A 25,762-nucleotide genomic window follows, 5' to 3' on the forward strand; every position below is an offset into this window, starting at 1 on the left:
TAAACACTGTTCTTTTGAACTTTCTATTCATCAAATAATCCTGAAAAAAAATATTGTACACAAATATTTTGTACAATTGTACACATTAAATGTTTCTTGAGCAGCAGATCAGCATATTAGAATGATTTCTGAAGGATCATGTGACACTGAAGACTGGAGTAATGATGCTGAAAATTCAGCTTTGCATCACAGGAATAAATTACTTTGTGAAATATATTCAAATAGAAAACAGTTATTTTAAATTGTAATAATATTTCACAATATTACTGTTTTTTACTGTATTTTTTATTAAAGAAATGTAGCCTTGGTGAGCAGACGAAACTTCTTTTAAAAACATTAAAAATCTTAGTGGTTCCAAACTTTTGGACTGTACTGTATATATGTGTGTGTGTGTGTGTGTGTGTGTGTGTGTGTGTGTGTGTGTGTGTGTGTGTGTGTGTGTGTGTGTGTGTGTGTGTGTATTAGTATTACACAGAACTGTTAGACTGCATTGCAGAAAATATTATATGTCAAACACAAGACATTATGTGTAACTTTGATGACAAAGAGTTACTGAAGCCTCACTCACCCCAACACAAGAAACAAACCTGTAGCACAAACAACATTTGCATAATTGTTTTTATTCACTATTATTGTTCTTTTATACTTTATTATTTGTTTCTTTGTTTCTTTTTTTTTCTTTTTTTTGGTGGACATCCTGTAAAATCAATCCTGAAGCCCTTATTTGGGTTTGTTGTACATCGTCATAGCAGAACAGGAGGAGGACTGGAGCGGGGTGGACCCCTTTAATCTGTCAATCAGCCCTGCATCTTAAAAAGTGATTTCTTTTTTTTTTTCATTGTCTCACAAAGTGTACCTCACATAGTATTTACACATACAGCGGACAACGTCCACTCAAAATGACACCAGGATAAAAAGATCTGCTTTTTTATAGATTTTCTTTTCTCTCTCTTTCTCTCTTTTTCTGTTGCAGACAAAATTTGAGGAGTAAATCCTTTTTTTTATGTTTTCGTGCTGAGTTTAGGTTGCGCCGGACGTAAAATGAATCTTTCTGCACATAAAACTCTTTTCAATAAATACCTTGCAGGAAACAACTGTACAATCGTACACAGTGTTTGACTTTTATATATTTTTGGAGCATGTTAGTAAAACTAAAAATATAAGAAAGCAAATCAAACTATAATTTATCAAAATCCCAAAGTAACAAAATCATGCATATTTAATGTTTCAATATATATATACTTTTTTTGTCCATAAAAACCGAAAAAGTAACATGATTGGCGGGCCTTTTTTTATTTACATTAATATTGGCACTGTTTATTTTTCTTTGAATCTGGAATGATCGTTATGAAACACTTAATGCTCATATCAGTGTAACACTCTCATGGAAAGAAGGACGCTTGCTCTACAAACTCTGGATTACATCCTATTTTAGGCTGAAGGAAAACAAGAATAAAAAGAAACAAGAAAATAGATTGCTTCCTAGGGGCCAGACAGCCAAAAATAATCTACAGTGTGAATGTGAGTAAAAATGCCATTTGACTCCATATTCAGACAGTGGCAGATTTCACCTTTGAAGCAAAACCAAATGACATCATAATTCTTTTTCTTTCTCTCAGGATAACCTCTCATATACAATTACACTTTCATATAAACTCTTTATATCCTCTCCAAAAGCAGCATTACTTAAATCAGGCAAATCAAAGAACCTAAAAAGAAAGACAAAATTTAAAGGAATGGTTCACCTTTAAGTAAAAATGTTATCGTTTTCTCGCCCATATATCACTTCAAATCTATATGACTTCATTTCTTCTGTGGAATGCAAATAGAGATATTTAGCAGAATGTTCATGCCGCTCTTTTCCACACAATGACAATGAATGGTGACCAGGGGTTGTTAAGCTCCAAAAAAGTACTATAAAAGCAGTCCATATAATCAATATTCCAAGTTTTATGAAGTCATGCAATAGATTTGTGTGAGGAAAATCCTAACATGTAAGTCGTTATTCACTGATAATCTTCTCCATAGCAGCTCTCAAATCTCATTCACGTTCATGTATATTCAAATATAGCACATCAAGACGTGTCATGACAGGTTTGACTTGAGTGTATATCTTAATTGCGATGCACCAAACTGGGTATGTACATATAGTTTTTATATTATATTTTATATTGAAAGTGTTACTTTTCTAAACCATATAAATTACAATCTTCCCTAGGTGAGCAATAAAATGGGCCAAAATATGATTTGCATTGAAACAGGAACCTGAGGGACAAAAATCTCATAGGGTGCATCTCAATCAGCTCCCTAGCTTCCCAGGTCGTGAATCAGTATATCGCGTACATGAATTCGGGCACTGGTAAGAACAGTAAGAACCCTGGCTCACTACACACTGGGACACTGATGACTCTATTTCCGGCGACGCGACAACATTGTACAACATCGCTACTGGTATTTATGAACAACAGCAAAACTGATGACTTTCTGACAGAATTTTTTTAATGTTATTTAAAATACATTATGATAAATACCTTGCTTGTTACATATATGTGCAACATTTCAGATGTTAAAAAAAAATTATAATTGTTAGCTAGATTATGTTCATTACCTGCCTAGAGATGTATGTTTATGCTGAAATATAATTAAATAATGGTTGTATTTTTAAAAATATCTACTGTCATTGTGTAGTGAGATGGTGATTTATGTTTTGCACTTCAGAACGTCTTTTAAGGAAACACAGTGAGCATCCATGCTCCCTGGTTTTCATGGTGCATTGTGGGACTTTTTAGGGAGCAAACGTTTCAGTGCACTGGAAGGATTTAGCAATTGAGACAACCCTTAAAATGGCTGACTCCCTGATCAGTGCCCTGACTGCTGAGGCAAACACTACCTTTTCTTCAGTTGACATAAAAATTGTAGTGCTAGTGTAATTGCACCAAATTTGAATATGTGCATATGGTTGTATTCCTTAATAATAATCACACAAGTCATATGTTATGCTACATGTATGGTGTTTTTTGTATGTTTGTTTGTTTTTGTCATTTCACCATTCATATTCACTGTATGGAAAAGAGAAGCATGAACATTCTGCTAAACATCTCCTTTTGTGTTGCATAGAAGAAAGTAGTAAGTCAAACAGGTTTGGAATGATATGAGTAAATGATTACTTTTTGTCTTTTTTGTGTGAACTATACCTTTAGTAGATGCTAAAGAATTCCTGCTATTTCTCAGGGAAGAAAGGAGCAGGGAGATCTGTTTCCAGTGTTTCCATGTCAAACATGTGCTTGACAACTGATCCAAAGTCCGTTGTGTGTGAACAAACATAACGATGCATGTGTGTGTGTGTGTGTCTACATAGTCATATGTTCAGTGCAAACACATTTATACCAACCTTGTAAAATCCTCCTTGACCTTTACTTTTTTGACATTGATAAATCTAGCATAATGGCAGCATTTAGCCCTGCCTCTGGGCCTCATCCGAGTTTCCTGTTTCAACAAGCGTTTTTGAGGGTGCCCGGATCAATCGACAGGCAAGCCTCATTGTTCGCCAAAGGGTTTTTTGTTTGCCGCACCTGTCTCCCCTCTCCCCCGTCCCCTCGTCCTAGCACAACCCAATGTACTTGAGATTGTTTTGGATGATCACGTCCGTCACCGCGTCAAACACAAACTGGATGTTGCTGGTATCAGTGGCGCAAGTGAAGTGCGAGTAGATTTCCTTGGTCTCCTTGTTGCGGTTGAGGTCCTCAAACTGCCTTTGCACGTACACAGCCGCCTCCTCGTAGGTGTTCTGGCCCTTGTAGTCAGCGAAGCAGACCGTCAGCGGAATACGCTTGATCTTCTCGGCCAGCAGGTCCTTCTTGTTGAGGAAGAGGATGAGCGAGGTATTGGTGAACCAGTTGTTGTTGCAGATGGAATCGAACAAACGCAGGCTCTCCGCCATACGGCTCTGTTGGGAAACCGAAGACAAGAAATAGTTAGTTGAAGTGCTAACAAAAGGGATCTGGCTCTCTTGAGGGGAAAGCCTCTGAAGTTGATGAAATCAGTGGCCTTTAACCTTGAAGAGAGCAAACAGGGTAACATATTAAGTTCCAGAGACACTCTAGATCTAGACGATGGGCTGAATGTCAATAGAGATGACCCAGTGTGAGGACAACAAATCACTAGCAGGGCCATTCATTGTTGTGGCAACAGTGGACAGATAATGTGGTTTAACTCCCACAAACTTGCTATTGCATACTTAGTAATTTAAACTTGCCTCTAACCTGAAGTATTAAAATTCTCATCTAGCACTGTTTGTGCTACAGATATGAACGATGCCTCGAATTGTGTGGCTTGTTGAGGGAAAGTGTGCTATTACTTTTCTAAGCCATTCGAATTTTCCCTTAGCGAGCAATACAATGGGTCAAAAAAAGTGCATTAAAAAAGAGAAACCAGAGAAAAGATAGAAAGATCTCATACAGACATCAGTTTAGGCTCTTTTGCCAGTAAGCAACCACCCAGAAAACCCCAGAAACCATCTAGCAACATTTCTTCAGATGAATCATGAATCAGTGAAACATTCTTATCTTATCTTGTAAAAAAGTAGTGTGCACTTGTAGTGTACTACAAATCTACTACGTATATAGGGTTAAAAATCTGTACTTGCAGATAATATAATAGTAATGAAATAAAAGTCCACTAAACTGTATTAAAGAGAGTTCACTGTTTCTTTACATACTTAAATAGACTTTTTTTAAAAGTGCACTTTGTAAAGTAAACATAAAAGTAAAACACAAAAGAAGATATTTTGAAGAATGTTGGTAACCAGACAGTTGACGGTAGCCAATGACTTCCATAGTATTATTTTTTTTACCTGCTATGGAAGTCAATGACTACTGTCTACTGTCTGGTTACCGACATTCAAAATATCTTCTTTGAAGTTCAACAGAAGACAGAAACTCAAACAGGTTTGGAACAACTCGAGGGTGAGTAAATGATGACAGACTTTCCATTCAAGTGGGTCAAAAAAGCACTCTACAGTTAGCTAACTCAGCTAACTGCAATTAAAATAAATTTAAACTATAATACATTTTCATTTAATGGCAATTAACATGCAGTTGCGTGTCTGAAAACATTACTTTCAGTTTGCGCTTAAGTATATTATTTTGAAGTAGCTATATTATTTTCATATGTACTTTTAAAAAAAAATGCTAAAATGCTTTTTTCACAAAAGGATTTCAACTTTTTTTTCCATTCTAACTTTTTTTTTTTTTTTTTTTGCAAAAAACCTTTGAGTTTTATTTGAATGATGACACCTATCCTTATCTGAAACATGATTATGTAACAAGAGAACCGGCTTTCTGTAAATACTGAGTATGACTCACCAGTCAATATTTAGTGCTTGTTAAAAATTGTCACTTTCTGCAAAGATTAAATGTTATAATAAGCTTCTAAACATTAAAGAAATCCAAAATAAGATTAAAAGCCAAACACCACAAAATCCCTAAGAGAAACAACAAGCTCACAGAATCATGTCAATTTCAGCAGGCATCATACGGCCAACCTAGGTTATTAACCTCTATTTCTCTAGCCCCCGCTGAGTTCCCTATCTAATTCAATTAGTCACCTGCCCATGTTCAATTACCTTGCTGTGTTTGCCAGGGTAATGCCCATAAAACAAAGGCAGAGGACAGGATGTAAATAACACCCGTGAAATGCGCAGAACCATTTTGCTGGCGACATCAGCTGAGGCTTTTACGATACCATCATCCATCCAAGTAATGCATTTTAATCCCCGAAAATGTGCTTTCTGCAGATATTTCAAAGGTTATAGTGTTTACTAAACATAATTTACTACATAATCTACTTGAGCTCCATAGGTAAGACTATAAGACCACATTAAGCCTACTAGAGTCACAGCAAGTGTACTAGCAAATATATATATTAGGCAGTTATCAATTATCCGTTATCGAGTGTGTAGCGTTTACCACATTTTGTGTAAAGTGTGTGCGGGTGCCACCCTTCCGCCCCCTCCCACACCGTGAGCTGCAATGGTTGCAGGCACGTGGTTGGGACGAGCAGCTTGTGACCGAGAGAGGAATCTGATATGAAGACTGGGCCGCTGTTTGAAAGGTTACGCAAAACATCATCGTGCTTTAAGCAAATCACAAGATCATTTACGAGAGAATGAAAGTGGGTTTCACAAAGATATGAATTAAATTGGTGAACTATGTTAAAACGATGGAGGAATAGTTGCTGTGACGAAGACAATAGAAAGACTTCATCACTGGGACTCATCGTTTTTGTCTCCTTCTTTTGCCTTAGTGCAGCACCAAGGTTATTCCTACTGGTCCTGGAGAAACATTCCCATCCAGCAATCAGATATGAGTGTTAGGGTTTAAGGTTTTTTTAAACTTTATGTCTGCAAATAGTGTGATTTCCTTGTGAAGAATGCAGCTACATATTTAATGTGTAGGCTAAATAAATACTCATTTATACTGAATAAGAAAACAATTAAGGCATGATATTGAAGACAACACTTAAATAATTATTTTCAAAATACATTTTCATTGTACTAACGCCAAAGCAAATTTTTAAAAAAATATCTTAAAAATATTTACTTAGTCTTTTTTCAAACCACTATTTGTTTTATAAACTAGCCTGAGAGTTGTCATGACTGAAATGTATTTATACAGCATTTTTCACAAATTTCATTAAAATTCATTCTTACTGTTAAAAACTTGACTGTAAATAAAATAATCTCTTAATTTCAGTAATAAGAATAACTTAAAATGTGCTCAAATTATTGTTAAACATATTTCATTAATATCTTAAGTTAACATCGACAGCCCTACAAAATACATTTTGTGAATGTTTTTTTTTTCTTTTTCTTCTTGTTAATACCACCGTCACTTGAGAGGCAGAAGGTGGTGACGATTCTAGGACCGAGTGGGACAACATCACTTTATCTACCTGCTATTAGGTCAGGGTTGGGATACGGTTAAGACTTTTATTTGACAGGAACATTGTTCCAGGACAAAGAAAAAATGTTGTAATAATTGGACAAAAAGCATACTCTTGGGGAATATGTACCATTTTGTTGGCTTTTTTTTTTTGGGTCACGTAGGGCAGGAAGTGAGATATGGGGCTGAGATATCTTGTAGTGTGAGTAATCCTCCATGTAATATTTGAAAAATAGCACACACAAATTTGATTATTTGGAAAAAAAACCTCTGTTGTAAACACAGATAAACATTTGTTCGTAACGTCTAGCTGGCTGTCAGACTGCGAGGGGATGCGATTCGCGCCGAGGCCCAAGTGTGTACTCATATTCCTGCAGAGAGAGGCCCTCAAATGGCCTTGAATTGGGCTTTCTGAAATCAGGTCACACCATTAGCCAAACGTCCCTGCAGATCTTAAGGTGTCCATTAAGCAATCGAGCAGCCCAGGGGACGGGGGTGGAAGTGCTTTGTTGAAGCTCAGGGTTTTTCCAACTACAGCCTTCTCCAGAGCCAGTTGTGGGAGAGATGGAAGGAGAAGAGAGAGAGAAAGAAAGAGAAAAGGAGGCAGGAAGCCAGCGGGAGGGGTACCCCCGCCGAGACACACGCCACAGCGTGACGCCTGGCCTCTCCCTGCGCGCTCCAGACACAAGCCTTCATTAGGCTTAAATATTAATAAGGAGGTTCAACAGTGTATTAATGCTTTGTTTCCTGTAAATAAGAACTGTTGAATTGAGACGTCTCGCTCTAGAAAATCCATTTTGTTGAAGCTGAGTGAAAATGACTCTTGTCTAGTCTTCTAATAGCCCCAGAAGCAATGAGAGAGAGCTGTAAAGTACATTTACACCATACCTGCTCGTAATTGCCACGCTTTGCGTCTCACATTTGTCTCTGTTCTCTTTATCCCACCCTGCTCCCATTTCCTTTGTTGAAGATAAGAACATTATACAAAGATTAGCTGTATTACAACGTAGAAGCACCTCTAGTTATCAGTTCTTTTTATTAAATTATTAGAACTACAATCCAGGCTCACTGGAAAAATGTGGCTGTGGCATCATTTCTGCAAAAATTATATTACCATGGTTTTGCATGTTATGTGCAATGTTCAACGAGTGACGCTAAAAGCGTGTTCAGTTTTATACGAAACAGATGACCGTGAAACTGGCATATATTGGCAGTTTGGAAATAAAATGTCTGGTGAGTGGCGCTAAAAGGTTAAGGCTTTGTTGCATTTTAAGACACTACCTACACTAAACCCTACCATAAACATACCGATACTGTTAAGCAAAACAAACGTATAGAGATAAAAACGCATTTTCTGAAGCAGCCATGCTATTTTAGCTTTCTTCTAAGTCTTTGTGCTCTTTCAATCATGACTCATGTTCCACGGGACTCATCGTCAATGCTCCACATCGCTATGCTGTTGCAGGTGACTAAGCAAGTCCGCTACGTGAAGTCGCACACATGAAGCTGGTTATGTGATGCAAATGTCAAAATGTATTAGTTTACAAATAATGCACTATGGGAAAAAGTGTTTTGAGGTCATAACATTACAATATTGCGCAAGGAATCGTGTGAAATTAAGTATTTCTTAATCAACGATCTGCCCCTGCAATCATAATTTTTGTTAAAAGGAATAAAAGTTGTTGGTGGTTTAATACCACTAGTGTTCATTTTTGATCTGGAAACTGCTGTAAAATGTGTGCATACAGTAGGTACGTTTTTAGAGTTTTGCAAAAATAGAGGTGCGTTTTTCCAATGACCCTAATAGGCTATTGATAGCATTTTCATAAAAAATGTATGGAAGTAGGAAGCATAGAGCTGACTCTGAAGCTATTGTCTCATCGTTTGTCTTATCTTTAAAACTAAGTGTCAAATCTGGTTACCAACTTAATGTGTTCACAATCATAATATGAGTCATTTCGGCTAATGTGGCTAACATTGTTAGCTTCAAAGCTTCATTTAATGCAAGGAGGCTAAGCTGTATGGAGCCCCACACATGACATGCAGGAATAAAATAGTATGCTGAATTGTGCACACGATTTATTCGTTCCCTCTATTTGCTATAAATCACGTAAAATGTCCGCACAATTTAGTAAATTGAGGGAATGAATTAGTAAATTGTGCTCACGATTAACTTTTTTTTTTTGCATGTCATGTGCGGGGCTCCGTATAGCTGCCTGGATAGCTATGGATTTTTTTCACTGACATCCACGTTTATCAGTAATTGAAAGACGCGAGTCATTGTGTCTGAAGCATCACTCAACATTACTGGCAATGGCTGCAGTAGCCTATAATGTATCAAAATTAAAATTTAGAATTAGATTTTTACATTTTTAGAACAAAATGTGAGAGGTGCTTGTCTGTACTGCCCTGATGTAGTATTGTTGGTGTCAGGATGTTGCGAAGTGGTTAGTAAGGTGCTCTGGGGTGAGTTTCCCGAAAGCATTGTTGGTGAACCATGGTCGCAAGTCCCACTGAACTCTATTGGTAACGACGGAACTTGCGACCATAGTTCGCTTTGGGAAACGCACCCCTGAGTGGCTGTTGCTTAGGTGTTCAGGGTGGTTGCTATGCAGTTTTTTCAAAATTGTCTTTCACTGTCAAAATTGGTTAGTGAGTTGCCCTGTGTAATTTTGGGTTGCAGACTCAGATTTATGCATTTCTATGGCAACACTATCAATGTAGAAATTAATCTGCAGCAGTCAGGTGGTACAAGTAAGAGCTCTGTAAGTTGTTTACATTCATTATTATTATAATGTTATGTGCTTTGAGACATGAGGTAATTTAACACCGTCTCTTATGACAGTTTGCTGAATCTGCTCTGACTGTGCGCGACCTGAACATTCATGTGTTTTGGAAGAGGCGTGGCTTCCGATTTATTTCTAGCAGCTTCAAAATTGCCTACCTTACCTTTAACTGTACACATCATTATTTTTTTTTAGAATTAAAAAAAAACAAAAAACATTTATTTGATAATTTTATGTGACAATATTTTCTGTTCTGAAGTAGCCGGCTGCTTTAAAATGCTCCCGTAAGTATTTACAATGTGTTTTTCCAGTGTTGAGCTCACAGACATGTGACGAACATGTTGAGCGCATTAACCAATAGCCAATCAGATGCGTTTAAGTTAGTCAGAATCCGCTCAACACCGCATAAAACGACAGAGCTTTTGTTTAGCGCAATTGCTGCATGCTCACGAATCCTTTCATTATAAACAACAAATTATAAACACAATGCCAACAAGAGATTCATTGCACAGCGTAGACACACAGGTTCATTGATTACAATGGAAGTTTTTGCAATAGTGCAGCTCTGTGTACCTCAAGTTGTAATTGACAGCTTCAGTGCTTATAACAGCAGCGATCTTTGCTCGCTTTCTGTATATAATATATATTTTGCTAACTACACATTGCAAATTTTCTGGATTGACAGTCGTATTTAAATGCATGATTAAATTCGATAAACAGACATAGCAATGGACGGGGAAAAACAATCTGATACTGTATGTCAACTAAGCTGTGTATTAAAGGTCCCGTTTTTCGTGGTTTTTTGAAGCTTTGATTGTGTTTATAGTGTGCAGTATAACATGTGTTCATGTTTCGCGTGTAAAAAACACAGTATTTTTCACATAATTTACTTATCTGTATACCGCTGTTTCCACTGTCATAAAAACGGGCTGATGACTTCCTTGTTCTATGAAGTCCCTCCTTCAGAAATACGTAACGAGTTCTGATTGTGCCAGCGGTTCCTGTGTTGTGATTCGACAGCAGTTTAGCGCATCTTGCCCGGAAAGGTCACGCCTCTTACCATAACGTGGAGATGCACGCGCTCAGTGTTATTGTAAACATGTCTTTAATTTTACCCTATCAATTTGAGCCGGAATCAGACCCGGTGATTGGACTGCGGGATGAAAATAACAGCGTTTCGACGACATGGCGACAAACACACTCTACAAACGCAACTCTTGTGTATTCCTGTGGGCGGAGGTTAGTCAAAAAACTGTTTTAGTGACGTCATTAAAGAAGGAAGTAGAGGGATGTAGTCCAAACTGGCCGTTCGATGTAGGCGACTTCTGTTAAATAAAATATCTCGCTTGGCATTGAACTTTGAGCTTTAAAATTTTACAGATTTTATTTATACTCTAACAACAACATTACACACTAACTAAAGTTTGAAACATGGGATCACGAAGAACAGGACCTTTAAGTCTAGAGAGTATACAGTGAATGCAAAATAAATGGTAACACTTTACAATAAGGTTTCATTAGTTAACTTTAGTTAACATGAACTAAGAATGAACAATACTTCTACAGCATTTATTAATCTTAGTTGATGTTACTTTCAACATTTACTAATACATTATTAAATCAAAAGTTGTATTTGTTAACATTAGTTAATGCACTGTGAACTAAAATGAACATAAACATTTGTATTAACTAACATTAACAAAGATTAATAAATACTGTAACAAATGTATTGTTCATTGTGTTTATATTACTTAATACATTAACTAACGTTAACAAATGAGAACTTTTGGCAAAGTGTAACCTTGTAACACTTGGTTGCACAAGTGATACCAAATAAATAGACCTGCCACTTTTACAATGTAATGTGTTACTTTGTCAATCATTCATTACTGAATTTCAAATCAGTGACTTTTTACATTTAAATTTACAGATTTTTAAATATAAAATAGTTCTAAGCACTTTGTTTTATGACCTGTCCTGACAGTGATTATATTTTAATTCATGAATAAATAGGATAAGTTAATATTACAAACCATTTCTTTGCATTTATTTTTTTTATTTATAAATTATTTATATTTATTTATTGTCAGTACTGTACTGTGTGTGGATGACTGTGTTTGTCGTCCACTACCACTGAAGACCATTTTGGACCCAGGAAAAATCTTGCCTGTCACTCACATTAGATCCACCAATAGCAAACCACAACCATCCAATCAATTCCTCAAGTACAGTGTACATTTTAGGACATCCTCACACCTCAGTCATACAACGAAAAGCCTGCATTCATACAACGTCATGCCTCAGACTTAAAGGCTTCAGTCATTGGAAAAAAAACGCATCTCGCCTCAGACTGAAAGGCTTCAGGTCTCAGGAAAAACAACGTCAGGTGTCAGGTCTCAGGTCTCAGGTCTCTTACAATTAGGCATCGGAAGAAACAGACTCAGATAAAAAGGCACCAGATGAAACGGACTCTGACAAAAAGGCATCAGACATAAAGGCTTCAGATGAAACAGACTTAGAAGGAAGCGAATTGTCCCGCCTCAGTGTGACATCACATGCACGCAGTTTTCTAACTGTTAAATATTACACTAAGTTGTATAAAACATATCAAAATTTTTGTACATTTGTATTATTTGCTAGTTTTATTTGCATGTATAAAAAGTTAGCTAAATAACACATTGCATATAGCTAGCATTGCAAAGTACTGTGAACACTTATGAAAATTAACCTTGGTTTTATTATAGTAAAAGTGTGGTAACTATGATTTTTTGTCAGATTGATACTATTTGTATAACAATAGTTTTACTACAAATACCATAAACTATAGTGTAGCAAAACCATGGTTAATTTGTGGTTACCATGGTTAACTACAATAACCATGTTTTTTGATTAATTATTAGTAAAACCATGGTTAATTTTCATAAGCTTTCAAGCTATTAGACTGCATTGTTATAAGCACAACTACTTTGTGTAAAGAGGTTACCAAGGAAACGGCTTTATTTTCTGCTGTTCCAGCACCACCTACTGTCAAAGAGTCCAATACATTTTAATTCAGATAATTGCTGTTTTTCTGCAGGCCAATGTGAAAATCGCCATGTTCTTTTCTGTATAGAACCTCACCTAACCTAACCTATATATATATATATATATATATATATATATATATATATATATATATATATATGTAAAAAATAATATATATATATAGAATGTATATATATTTCATAACAATAACATAAAGAACATTGCTAAGGGATTACATACAGTTGTGGCCAGAATTATTAGCCCCCTTCATAAATATGATCAAAGATGACTCTAAAAATAAATCTGCATTGTTTATCCTTTTGATCTTTAATTCATAAAATTAGCAAAAATCTAACCTTTCATTGAAGGAAAAGAATTGAAAGTGGGGGGGAAATAACATTAAGAAATAAATGTTTTTTCCAAAACACGATGCCCACAATTATTAGCACCCCTAGAATTTTTTATGAGTAAAATATCTCTGAAGTATATTCCCATTCATATTTAAATTGTTTTAGCTCACCGGGGTGATCATGAACATGAAATTGTCCAGCCATGACTTCCTGTTCCACAGGAGTATAAACATGAGGAAACACAAAGGCCAAATTCCCTTAATCATTCATCACAATGAGAAAAACCAAAGAATATAGTTCTGATGTGCAGCAAAAGATTGTTGAGCTTCACAAAATAGAAAGTGGCTGTAAGAAAATAGCTAAAACATTGAAAATCCCCATTTCCACTATCAGGGCAATAATTAAGAAGTTCCAATCAACTAAAGATGTTACAAATCTGCCTGGAAGAGGACGTGTGTCTATATTGTCCTAATGCACAGTAAGGAGGAGAGTTTGAGTGGCCAAAGACTCTCCAAGGATCACAGCTGGATAATTGCAGAGATTAGTCTTGAATCTCAGAAAGCCTAAAAAAAATTTATCAAAAGCACCTACATCCCCACAAGTTGTTCAGGAGGGTTTCAAGAAAAATCCTCTGCTCTCATCCAGAAACAATCTCCAGCATATTCAGTTGTCAGACAAGACTGGAACTTCAAACAGGACGAGCTTCTATGGTCAGATGAAACTAAAACAAGAGCTTCTTGGCAGCAAACCCACCAGATGGGTTTGGTGCACACATGGATAAAAAGTGCCCCATTCCCACGGTTAAATATACTGCTGGATCTTTAATGTTGTGGGCCTATTTTTGTGCTGGAGGTCCTGGACAACTTGTTCAGATATATTGTATCATGGATTCTATCAAAAACCAACAGATAAAAAATCAAAACCTGACCACTTCTGCTAGAAATCTTATAATGGGCTGTGGTTGGATCATCCGTTGGGACAATGATCCAAAACAAACATCAAAACCAGCACAAAAATGTGTCACTGAGCACAAAATGAAGCTTCTGACATGGCCATCCCAGTCCCCTGACCTGAACCCTAAAGAGAATGAGTGGAGTGAACTGAAGAGAAGAATCACCAACATGGAGCTGGGAATCTGAAGGATCTGGAGAGATTCTGTATGGAGGAATTGTCTCTGATCTCTTCTCGGGTGTTCTCCAAACTCATCAGGCGTTATAGAAGAAGACTCTTGTTATCTTGGCAAAAGGAGGTTGCAAAAAGTATTGAATAAAAGGGTGCTAATAATTGTGGGCAACGTGTTTTGGAGAAAAACATTTATTTCATAATGTTATTTCCCCCCCCACACTTTCAATTCTTTTCCTTCAATGAAAAGTTAGATTTTTGCTAATTTTATAAATTAAAGATCAAAAGGATAAACAATGCAGATTTATTTTTAGAGTCATCTTTGATCATATTTATGAAGGGGGCTAATAATTCTGGCCACAACGGTAAATAGCCTACATGAATACCATCAATAGATAGATTCTACATAATTACCATGCATGCACACACACACACCTTACATCAATTTGGGAATAGTTTCAGTCTGAGGCGCAATGCCGGTTTGTCCAATGACTGGAGCCTTTTAGTCTGAGGCATGACGCCTTTTCATTGTATGACTGAGGTGTCCTAATATGTACACAGTACCCAAGTCCCGCCCAACATTTTTTCTTGTTCTAGAAGTTTCACTCAGATATCTGTCACGATAGGGAGGAAAAATGTGGCTCATCCTTAAAAAATAAGTATGAAAAAAAGTTTAAAAAAGGAAAGTTAAAACCATAGTCTTTCCTTCACAAGTCACACATTTTAAGGTATTTTTCAAGTCTGTAGCACAAACGATGTGGGACGATTTACACACTAAAGTTTAATACTTAAAGCGTTGTTCAAATCATTAGTTAACCCAAAAATGATGTAATCATTTACTCATCCTCATGTTGTTACAGTCTTGTATGACTTTCTTTCTGCTGTGGAACACAAAAGATATTTTGAAGAACATTGTAAACCAAACAATCCTTTGTTTTTAATTGTATATGGAAATATTTCAAAATATCTTTTATGTTCAGTAGAAGAAAGTCACTGGTTTGCAACGACATGAGTGTACATAAATGATTACAGTATTTAAAATGTTCTCTCTAGAAGACCTCTCTAGAAGTCCTCCATCAATGAACTTCATCAAAGCCAATATATATCCTCCATGCTGGCCAAGCATCCCTCCCATGACCCAGATCTTGAGTGTCTCTCCAACTCCTCCCAGCCAACTGGCACCGAAACTGCATTGCTTCGACTGACTATTGCGCAATGCAGTTCCTCGCGCTTTCCTTCTCGGCACAAGCACACGTTCTCCGCTGCTTGCACGAGCACACTTCTACCCTCTCTCCGGTTGCTGAGCACCACGTAAACCCCCCTCTCCCAGTCACAGCTCATTGTCAACAGCACAGGATTAGGAGCGTTTGACTGCTCTGTTGCTTGGCAACGGTTGCCATGAAAACCTTTTTTAAGGGAGGGTTGGGTCAAAAAAAGGAACATAGAAAGGGATATTGAAGGGGGAAAAGAAGATAAAATGTGCCATGCCACAAAACTGACAACTGTTGCTTGAAGTTCCCAGCAGAATTAGATGATTGTGTATCACAACTGAAAAGTTACATCTGTGGCACTGAATTACTGGAAAGGTTTTGTACCAGATGTGTGGGAATATGCTTTCCCTTAATAGGGGACTGTGGGACTACAGCAGAAAGGACATTTCTAATATAAATCTGTTAAATTTTAGATCATTCAATTGTAAAATTGCTTTCATTAGGTAAAAAATGACTTGAAAGTACTCTTGCCAGTATTTCTTGGTCAAATATGGTCTGTCTTCAAAGCTTTAGTCAGCTTTGCGAGCTTTAGCGCACTCAAGAAATGGCAGACATTACAGGATGGTGAAAATCATTATGTGGGATTTAAATGCGGTAACTGAAATTTAGCAGAATTCTGGTAAACGACAATCTATAAAATATCGCTCCACTTATGCCTGAATGAAACTGCTTTTTGCAAAGCTCATGACAGCTGGAAATGAGACTTGCAAGAGCGAGGATACATAGATAATTTATTATCTAGGGAAGGTACTGAGTGTTTGCAGTGTTATGGAAAACTTGCCTTGGAACATCTTACAAACATGTTTCATGTGGCCAGGGGCATCATGTAGCTATTTATTAATTATTTATTTTTTGAGGGGGCAGCAGAGTTGGCTCTCATCGTGCCCTAGGCAAGATAAGACATGACCAAAGACAAAAAAACAATACTTATATAGTAGTTTTATACTTTATAGAAAACTTCAATAGAGTTTTCAGTGAGCAAGAAATAAGACCTGGGTTCAGAATATATATATATATATATATATATATATATATATATATATATATATATATATATATATATATATATATATATATATATACACACACACTCTAAAAAATGCTGGGTTAAAAATAACCCAAGCTGGGTTGAAAATGGACAAACCCAGCAATTGGGTTTAGGGTTAAATGTTTGCCCAACCTGCTGGGTAGTTTTATTTAACTCAACTATTGTTTAAAAATTACTGTATTGCTTAATTAAAATTAACCCAAAGTATGTTGGAAATGAACATTTATTAATGTTCAATGAATAATTATTAAACAATAAACATTTATTAAATTGCTTATTAATAAATTTATATTAATAAACTATTAAACTATTAAATTTATATTAATAAAATATTAAAGCTTATTAATAAACATTCACCTTTTGTCTATTATTGTTGCCTCTAATTGCATCTGGTTTTTAATTTCCCAACTATTTTGGGTTCATTTTAAGCTAGCCATATAGCAATTTTTAAACAATAGTTGATTTAAATAAAATAACCCAGCAGGTTGGGCAAACATTTAACCCAACCGCTGGGTTAAAACAACCCAATCGCTGGGTTTGTCCATTTTCAACCCAACTTGGGTTGTTTTTAACCCAGCATTTTTTAGAGTGTACATATACACACACTGTATATAAGGTTCAAACATTCACTGATGGTCCAGAAGGAAATATGAAGCATTGTAAACTTTTTGAATTTGAAGATCAAGGTAAATTGTATCAAAGTCCCTTTAAGACAAGTCATTTCACTCGGCGGCCATCTTTGAAACGCCTCTCGGGCATTCAAGTGCAGCTCCTATTTCTTGAATGGGGAAACATAAAATTCTCCAAAGCTGTTCGCCAAGCTTTCGATTACATTTCATATTTGAAATCACCAATGAAATCTGACAACAACTGTCTCATAAATTTTGTTTCTAAACGCATGAATCATGACAAAAAACTGTATTTTTCAGGCTGGATCAAGCTAATGCGCATGCGCAGACCTAAATGCACGTGTCTTGTGTCTCATTTCGGAGGCGCGCATCTGACTGTTTCTATAGGAACAGGAGCTGCAGTGATGCGATGACTTTACCAATCGGCATTGGCTCTTATTTAGAAGGCGGGACTTATGAAGGCGGCCATATTCCGCGTTGCACTTTCTCCCATTCAAAACAATACGAGTGACACGTCTTGTGTTATTCTATAGTCTTTGATTGTACTTAATTTGTCTTCCGGGAAACATGTAAGTATCTTCTGTTGCTTCCGAAGGGCAGTACTAAATTAAAAAAATAAGCAAAATTTGGCCATCTTCATCTTGTTCAAAAGTTTTCACCCCCCGGATCTTAGAGCATCAAGTTTCCTTCTGGAGCATCAGAGATTGTACAAACCTTTTTTAATAATTGTGTTTGAGTCCAGTTGTCCTCAGTGTGAAAAGATGGATCAAAAAATCCTACAGTGACTGCTGTATGCACAAGATGCAGGAAAATTTGTGGGACCTGGATGATTTTTCTGAAGAACATTGGGCAGTATAATTGCTCAGGACAAACAAGGGACTCATGAACAACCATCACAAAACAACAACAACAAAAAAACAACAACCAAGGATCATCCAGGTAATGATAAACAGTATTAAGAATTAAGGTTATGTAAACTTTTGAGCGGGGTCGTTTTTTTTTTATTTTTTATAAATCTTTATATTTTATTTGTTTTGTGGACTGTAAACATCGTTTTTGTAAAATATCTTATTCAAGACAGTATTAAATAAAAAATAACTTGCATTTTGTATGATCCCTCTTATTTTGTTAAAATAATGAACATTTCGCAGATTCTGCAAGGGGTTCACAAACTTTAAAGCAGCAATTTAAAACAACTTTGCATGGTAATTTTTTAAATATTAAAAAAAAAACTTTAATCAACAATTATGACTTTTTTTTGTTCCATTCAGAATCCACTTGGCTCAAAAATCAGAAAGACGCTTCTGCCTGTTGCTGTGTTTTCATAATGGTTTAATATGCTGTGAAAAATGCTTTGTTCATACGTTTTTAGTCCTGTTTTCCTGTATAATGACTGCGTTCAGCAGTCCTATATACAGTAGTGGCTGTCTAGACATATTACTGTATTGCAAAAGCTTGTGTCACTAGCCCAACTATGTCTATTTAACACACAAGTCACCGAGATTTTCTCCTGTTATCAACATTCAGAGCATCATCGCTGCACTTCTCTTATAATGCTCGTGTTTCTCCCTATGGCTGACAGCCCGTTCAGACAGACTTTCTTAAGACCACGGAGCATTGCTTAAAACCCTTCGCTGCCAGTCCGACTCAATCATTCGGTGACCGCGCTGATCCCCCTTGCCTCATCCGACGTGTTCAAGTGAGTGAATATGCAGGGCGAGGGTGTCATTTTAGAAATTCTCCTCTGTACTGGCAGAACCAGAGCGGATTGGCAGCACACAAGCTGCAGCACATGTGGGCCAGTTCAGAGATGAGTGCTTATTGAGTAATCTAATTCAGAGGCTCACCCCAGACCCTGGAGCTCAAACACACGCTCATCTAGCTGTTAACGTATGTTTTCAAAAGTTGTGAGGCCCTTTGTAGCCCAGATTTTCCATGAGTTTTTCCTGGATGGTCAAATAGAACGAAAAACTTAGCATAGCAACAACATCTGTCTTATGAACAGAAACAAATTACCTGATATATCATATTTATTTACTGTCTCTATTTTAATTCCGTAATATAACATATTTCTGAAACAGAATACTCATATTCTAACCCTAAAGCTAATCGATGGGTCATTCAAAATACTGTAAAACAGGAACTAGTGTTTTGAAAGAACAATACATTTTAATATCATGTTGACTTTAAAGCCAAAGAAAACATTTGACTTAATCCAAATCCAGCATGAAAATGAGCAACACACCTTATAAACAGGTGTAGCCAGAGCTAATAAATCATATTTGAAGATGACCTCAGGCTATCTCTAACTGCTGCAATAGTTTTCAACTAGATAAGATAGCAAATTTGCAAAAGCTATTGGAGGAGATCCGCCCTTCCCCCTTCACCATATTCCTTTTTGCCACTCCCCTAGCCAGATGCTAACTCCTTGCTTCAGTTTCCTCACTTCCTCTTCGACTTGTTACTTCCTTTTTGTTTCAAACTTTCTAGCAGAAGACACACAAAACTTCTCTGACCCCCATCACATCAGTGATTTTCCCCAGCGCTAAATCTGATAATTCTCGCGGGTACACCCTGACACCTTGCACTGTGAACTCAATTATCACTTTTGTACATCCCCCCTCCCCTCCCCCCAAGACTCGCAGAACACTTTTATTTTTAACTCCCCAACGCTAATTGATATTCCAGGCTAATGCATTACTTGGAAGTTCTTGTTGTGAGTCGAGGGAAAAGGTTTAACGTAGTGCACATAGGTATGTCTTTGAACTCACTGATAAGCAATTAGCTTCACCACATGGAGAGAGAATGTATGCAGTTAGGCGGCTGTTTAGAAAAGTTAATTCCGAGTCTTAACGCAAACATACCTTTAATTAACATCAGAGGCAAATACAATCAGGTTTACTCTGCAAATATCATTTGATATTTCTTCACGGGGAGCCTGCTGTAAAGACCAGCTTATGCTAGCATGGATTTCAATGGTTGTCCACCTTGCTTAAAAAAAGCCTAAGCTAATTTGCTGGTTTTAGCGAGTTTACTGTGGTCTCCCAGTCTGGGATGCATTTCCCAAACGCACCGTTAGCAAACTATGGTCGCAATTTCTGTTATTACCAAAATAATTAAATGATTCAGTGTTTCCCAAAACCAACAACATTTGCAAACAGCATCGCAAAGTTGTTTGCTTGGAACTACAGCTCTCAACCTGCAGCTAGAAGCAGAGTTTCCTGTTAGTATGGCTGGAAAGATGGATAAAGTTACTACAATTTTGGGAAACAGTCATCACTAGCTAGTTAATTTCTCCAACTATGCATCATACTATGGTAGTTAGCAAGTTAGCAGCAAGTTATGTCGCTGTATGAGAAACGCACCACTAGTCAAGCTAGTGTTTAACTGGAAGGCCAGGTGATCTCCCAGTCTGACCTGCTGATAAGGGCCCAAAACCCCTCTAAAACCAGACAACAGACCAGCTTCAACAGGCTGGGAGACCTACTATGATCGGCAATTCAGCTTAGGCTTGTTAAGCTGGTAAACTACCTAGCTTTGGCAAGGCTGGTCACCCAGCATTGTCTTTCTGATGAAGCTAGATGACCAAAGTAGTCTTGAAGATTAAGCTAGTTTAGTCCCCAACTGGTTAGAACATCAGTGTTTAAAACACAAGTTATGCTGGTCTTTAGCAGGGTACTGTTAGTTCTCTGAATAGCTTCAATGTGACTGAAAGCTTCTGCACTACAGGAAATGTGGAAGTGAGATGATAAAAAGCAGTTGTCTGTCAGTGCCACGGACAGGATGAATTTACTGTAAAGATGTATGTAGCCTATTGCAGATAACACTTGTTTCATGTGTTTCTGCCGGCATTATCTTGCCACACCAATGACCCGAATACAAAGTTTGGCTCTCCTTACCGTCTGGTTGTCTTCATAAAGCTTGAGGTCATAGCCACTGAGCTCCACACAGAATATAATGGCAGTCACACCCTCAAAACAGTGGATCCACTTCTTCCTTTCTGAACGCTGGCCACCCACGTCCACCATTTTGAAGGTGAGCTCCTTGAAGGTGAATTTGTTCTCAACAATGCCAGTGGTCATGTCTCGTGAGCGCAGAATGTCCTCAACGGTTGGGATGTACTCTGGCGCAGAAATGCGATCCAGGTCGTTTAGATAATAGGCCGTATTGTCCTCTAGATGGTACTCATTGGAGCGGCAGAAACACTCCTGGACCCCTGGATCGGCCCACAAGCGCTTCATCACCCCCAGGAGCTCTGGTGTGATCTCACCCTTGCTCTCAGCAGGCCCGGTGAGGGCAAAGAGTTGCACTGCATCATAAGCTCGATCGGGGTTATGGAAGTCGATCTTCAAGGTGGCGAGGGCACGGATGATGCGGGTGAGTGAGTCGATGGCGTTGTAGAGAATGAGGGGCTTGTATTCCTTGCAAGCCTCTAGGTTGAAGCCTCCACTGTGGATGATCTTCATCTGCTTCACGATGGTGCTCTTGCCAGAGTTGCTGGTGCCGAGCAGTAGAAGTTTGATCTCACGTCGCTGCCGCTGGCTCTCTGAGCGGAGGTGTCGATCAATGCGCCGTGAGCGCCGGGCGGCCTCCTTCTCCTCCGAACTCTGCCGGCACCCCATGGTTGACTGCACCTGGACTTGAGCTGGTAATCCCAGGGAGTGAGAGAGTGGATATTAAAAAGTATGCAATGTAAACAAGATACGTTGATACAGTTGAGCGGAGACTAGAGGAAGCTTTTGCTGGAAACCTGTTTCAGATTGGTGTTAGACAACTTGCATTGTTCAAGTCTACAGTTTATGATTTTTTTAAGGGTTGATTTTTTTGGCGCACAATGCTACCATGACATGGTGGAAGACCCACTCAGGCCCTGGCATAAGGGCAATTGCCTTTGAGATCCCAAGGACTTGGGGTTCATATCAGGGGACTCTCTCCCCCGAGCACAGTGGGCTTTATGTGGACTATCAATGTTCATCGAGAGAAAGTCGAAATCGTAAAATTCCTTCGCTCTCCTCCCTCATGGCGTCCAGTGTGCTTCCCTGTTTTTCTGTGACTGATTCATCTGTAGACAACTCCTACCTCCTTTAATTTTCTTCAGACTCTTTTCATACGATGGAATGTCAGACCTTTGTTCTTGTGGACTGTTTTGGGTGACTGTGTACTAGATCGTCCTGCTTACATAAGCCAGCGAGGCAGCTAAAGGCCCACGTTCCTGCAGGTAAAAAAAAAAGAGACATTAGTAATCATGAAACAGAAAGGAGGGCAAATAAATTGAGAATTCTAAGAAGAAAGTTTCCATCAGCGAGATCTTAAACCTTCCTAAACCTTCTGGACTGGATGATGTTCCCACAAAATGAAACCTTATTCACTTCACAGTTCTTTACTTTAAAGTCAAGATGATGCATGCATTCATAACAAGTTTTAACTTCGTAAATGTGACATATTTCTGAGTAAAACAGAATATGCAATGAGAAAAATACTCTAAGACTTGATTTTGTCCATAAGGAATTGATTGGATTGTGAGAAGTGGGCATTTCATACCATGATGGAGTCAGACCTGAATGAAACAGTGCTGGCACCCAAATTAGACTTTTTGACCAGGGCATGCAGCTGAAGGTAACGTTTGCCATCAAGAACTCCTAAATCCATCCCAATGATAACACTTCTATCATTATTTGTTGTCTATCATTATCTATCATTCTATTATTATACCTTATTATGAAAGTAAATAGGTCCATTTTGATTTTTTGTTGACTTTGACTTGTTGAAGTGTAACTTGTTGACTTGCATACAACAGAAATCTTTTCAACAAACAAAAATAGGCCTACTTGAATTACACATGCAGAATAAACAAATGTACGTGTACATACTCATCACAAACTCAAGAAAAATCACACCAATTGCTTTCAAGTAACAAAAACTGAGTACACTCAAGCAAAAGATGTACAGACATGGTCATTATCACAGTCAGCCTCTGTTAGCTCCACAATATAATTTTGCTACACACTTCTGCTTTCTCACAAACACACACCTCAGATCTTGGTATGTATCAAAAATCTAACCTTCTCCATGGTAAACCTGTCTCATCACGTACTCCCTTGTCATCTGCATCTCTCTGCGACCATAGATTCAGGTCTGCCAAGGAGGTGATCCAGCACACAAAGCCCACACAAACATTTGTTCTCAAACAGACACATCCACACACACACACACACAAGCAGAGGCAGGCAGGGTGTGAAACGGAAACAGATGTGAGATGAATGTCCTTCCCTGAAGCAAAAGGTACCGCCCATTCTGCTTTCCCTTTCCCAAAGCCATAACCACTGAGCTAACTGATAGCAGGTGGACTGTTTATTTACTGTCATGGTGAAAAATAACTGGCTCAGACCAACAGGTGCTTTACTCCAACTCATTCCAATGTAATAAATGCAACAAACCCCTTTAGAAAATGGTTAGTAATAATTGTATGGCAAGGCTCAACAATAAGGATATTTTATGCTGGCCCAGTTGGGTCAGTATTTTTATCTACACATGTTTACGTTCACTGGCCCCACCCAAAAAAAATTCCCATTCAACACGCGTCATATATTCCTTGTGTTCTGTGGGTATACACGATATGGTTTGGTGAAAAAACAAATCAAAATTTAATGTATTAATTAACGAAAATCCTGACCTTTGCCGTTGTGAACATCTGAGCATTCATGATGACACTCTATTAGCGCAGACTCCGACTCACTCAGAAAAAAGCACACAAGTTGTGAGAAATTAATAAATTAATTCGATTAAATTAGATTAATAAAACTCTTACAAATCCCAAAAAAAGTATCCGTATACTTTTAACCGAGATAAATGTCTCCGGACCGGACCTCCAATTGTCAGATGATAGTCAGAACGACAGTTGACAGATGTGAACGTGATGACTTCTTGTTGGGATGAGAACAATGGATATAACGTTATTCACCTCGGAAAAAAAGTAGGCCTACATGGATTGTATTTCATGTAGTGTTTTCCTATTTCAAGGGCATATGGATTGTGCATTTTTGCATTTCAAGGTCATATTGTATTTCAATGTCAGGATTTTTTATTAAATAATATTAAATTTAATTTAGGTTTTCACTAAACCCCATCGTATAACTTACCCCTAGAACACTTGGAATGACATGTATTGCATGGGATCATTCTGCGATAGCTACTCCGGCGTCTTTTTTTAAAAGTTTGATGCTGGTCGCCACACTGCCATTATATGGATGAGGGTGAGCGGGATATTTTTTAAAAAAATCTAATTTTGCGGTCCAGAAAAGAGCATATGACATTAGATCAACACCAGGGTGAGTAAATGATGACTTAACGGGTTAGTTCACTCTAAAATTCTGTCATTTATTACTTACCCTCATGCCCTTCCACACCCGTAAGACCTTCGTTCATCTTCGGAACACAAATTAAGATATTTTAGTTGAAATCCGATGGCTCCAATGACACTTCCTCTCTCAAGAGGGAGCGCTAAAAAAAACAAAATAACGACTTATTTAGTGATGGCCGATATCAAAACACTGCTTCAGGAAGATTCGGAGCACAAATGAATCAGTGCATCGAATCTGCTGTTCGGAGCGCCAAAGTCACGTGATTTCAGCCGTTGGCAGTTTGACACGCAATCTGAATCATGATTCGATACACTGATTCATTTGTGCTCCGATGCTTCATGAAGCTTTGTTTTGAAATCGGCCATCACTAAATATGTCGTTATTTTGTTTTTTTGGCGCACCAAAAATATTATCGTCGCTTTATAATATTAATATTGAACCACTGTACTCACATGAACCGATTTAAATATGTTTTTAGTAGCCTACCTTTATGGGTCTTGAGAGAGGAAGTGTCATTGCTCTATGGAGGCCTCACGGAGACATCGGATTTCAACTAAAATATCTTAATGTTCCGAAGATGAACGAAGGTTTTACGGGTGTGGAATGGCATGAGGGTAAGCAAAGACTATAGAATAACACAAGACGTGTCACTCGTATTGTTATGAATGGGAGAAAGTGTAACGCGCAATATGGCGGAATAAGTCCCGCCTTCTAAATAAGAGCCAATCGCCGACTGGTAAAGTCATCGCGTCACTTCAGCGGCCGTTAGAATCACCGGTTTCTATAGAAACAGCGTGTGTCTCAATCAGTTCCCTAATTCAGTAGTCAGGGCACTGATCAGGGTATCAGCCACATTCACTTTCATTATATACTGATTCACGACCTAGGGAGCTAGGGAGCTGATTGAGACACAGGGACAGTCAGACGCGCACCTCCGAAGAGACGCGCATTTAGGTCTGCATATGCGCATTAGTTTGATCCAGCCTGAAAAATACAGTTTTTTTGTCATGATTCGAGCGTTTAGAAACTAAATTTATGAGCTGGTTGTTATTAGATTTCATTGTTGATTTCAAATATGAAATTTAATTGTAAGGTTGGCGAACATTTTTGGAGAATTTGATGTTTCCCCATTCAAAGAGATTGCATGATGCCCAGGATGCCCGAGAGGCGTTTCAAAGATGGCCGCCGAGTGAAATGACTTGTCTTAAAGGGACTTTGGGGTAAGTAATA

The 25,762-nt window shown here is 37.8% G+C and overlaps 1 protein-coding gene across 2 annotated transcripts in view; it reads right to left on the reverse strand.

Moving 5' to 3' along the window:
• Nucleotides 1-604: 604 nt before the first annotated feature.
• Nucleotides 605-25,762, reverse strand: part of gnaz (guanine nucleotide binding protein (G protein), alpha z polypeptide) — a 51,798-nt gene continuing 26,640 nt past the window's right edge. Inside the window, exons 1-3 of one of the 2 annotated variants that reach the window (XM_048173065.1) lie at nt 23,234-23,420; nt 21,071-22,383; nt 605-3,946 (exon numbers count right to left, since the gene is read on the reverse strand). In XM_048173065.1, the coding sequence (XP_048029022.1) occupies nt 3,602-3,946; nt 21,071-21,793 (1,068 nt within the window). In that variant the 5' untranslated portion in view covers nt 21,794-22,383; nt 23,234-23,420 and the 3' untranslated portion in view covers nt 605-3,601. Of the gene's footprint in view, nt 3,947-21,070; nt 22,384-23,233; nt 23,421-25,762 lie in introns of those variants that run through there. The other variant, XM_048173056.1, reaches the window with a different exon arrangement.

Source organism: Megalobrama amblycephala, linkage group LG2, assembly GCF_018812025.1.
Source record: "Megalobrama amblycephala isolate DHTTF-2021 linkage group LG2, ASM1881202v1, whole genome shotgun sequence".
Classification (NCBI taxonomy): Eukaryota; Metazoa; Chordata; class Actinopteri; order Cypriniformes; family Xenocyprididae; genus Megalobrama; species Megalobrama amblycephala.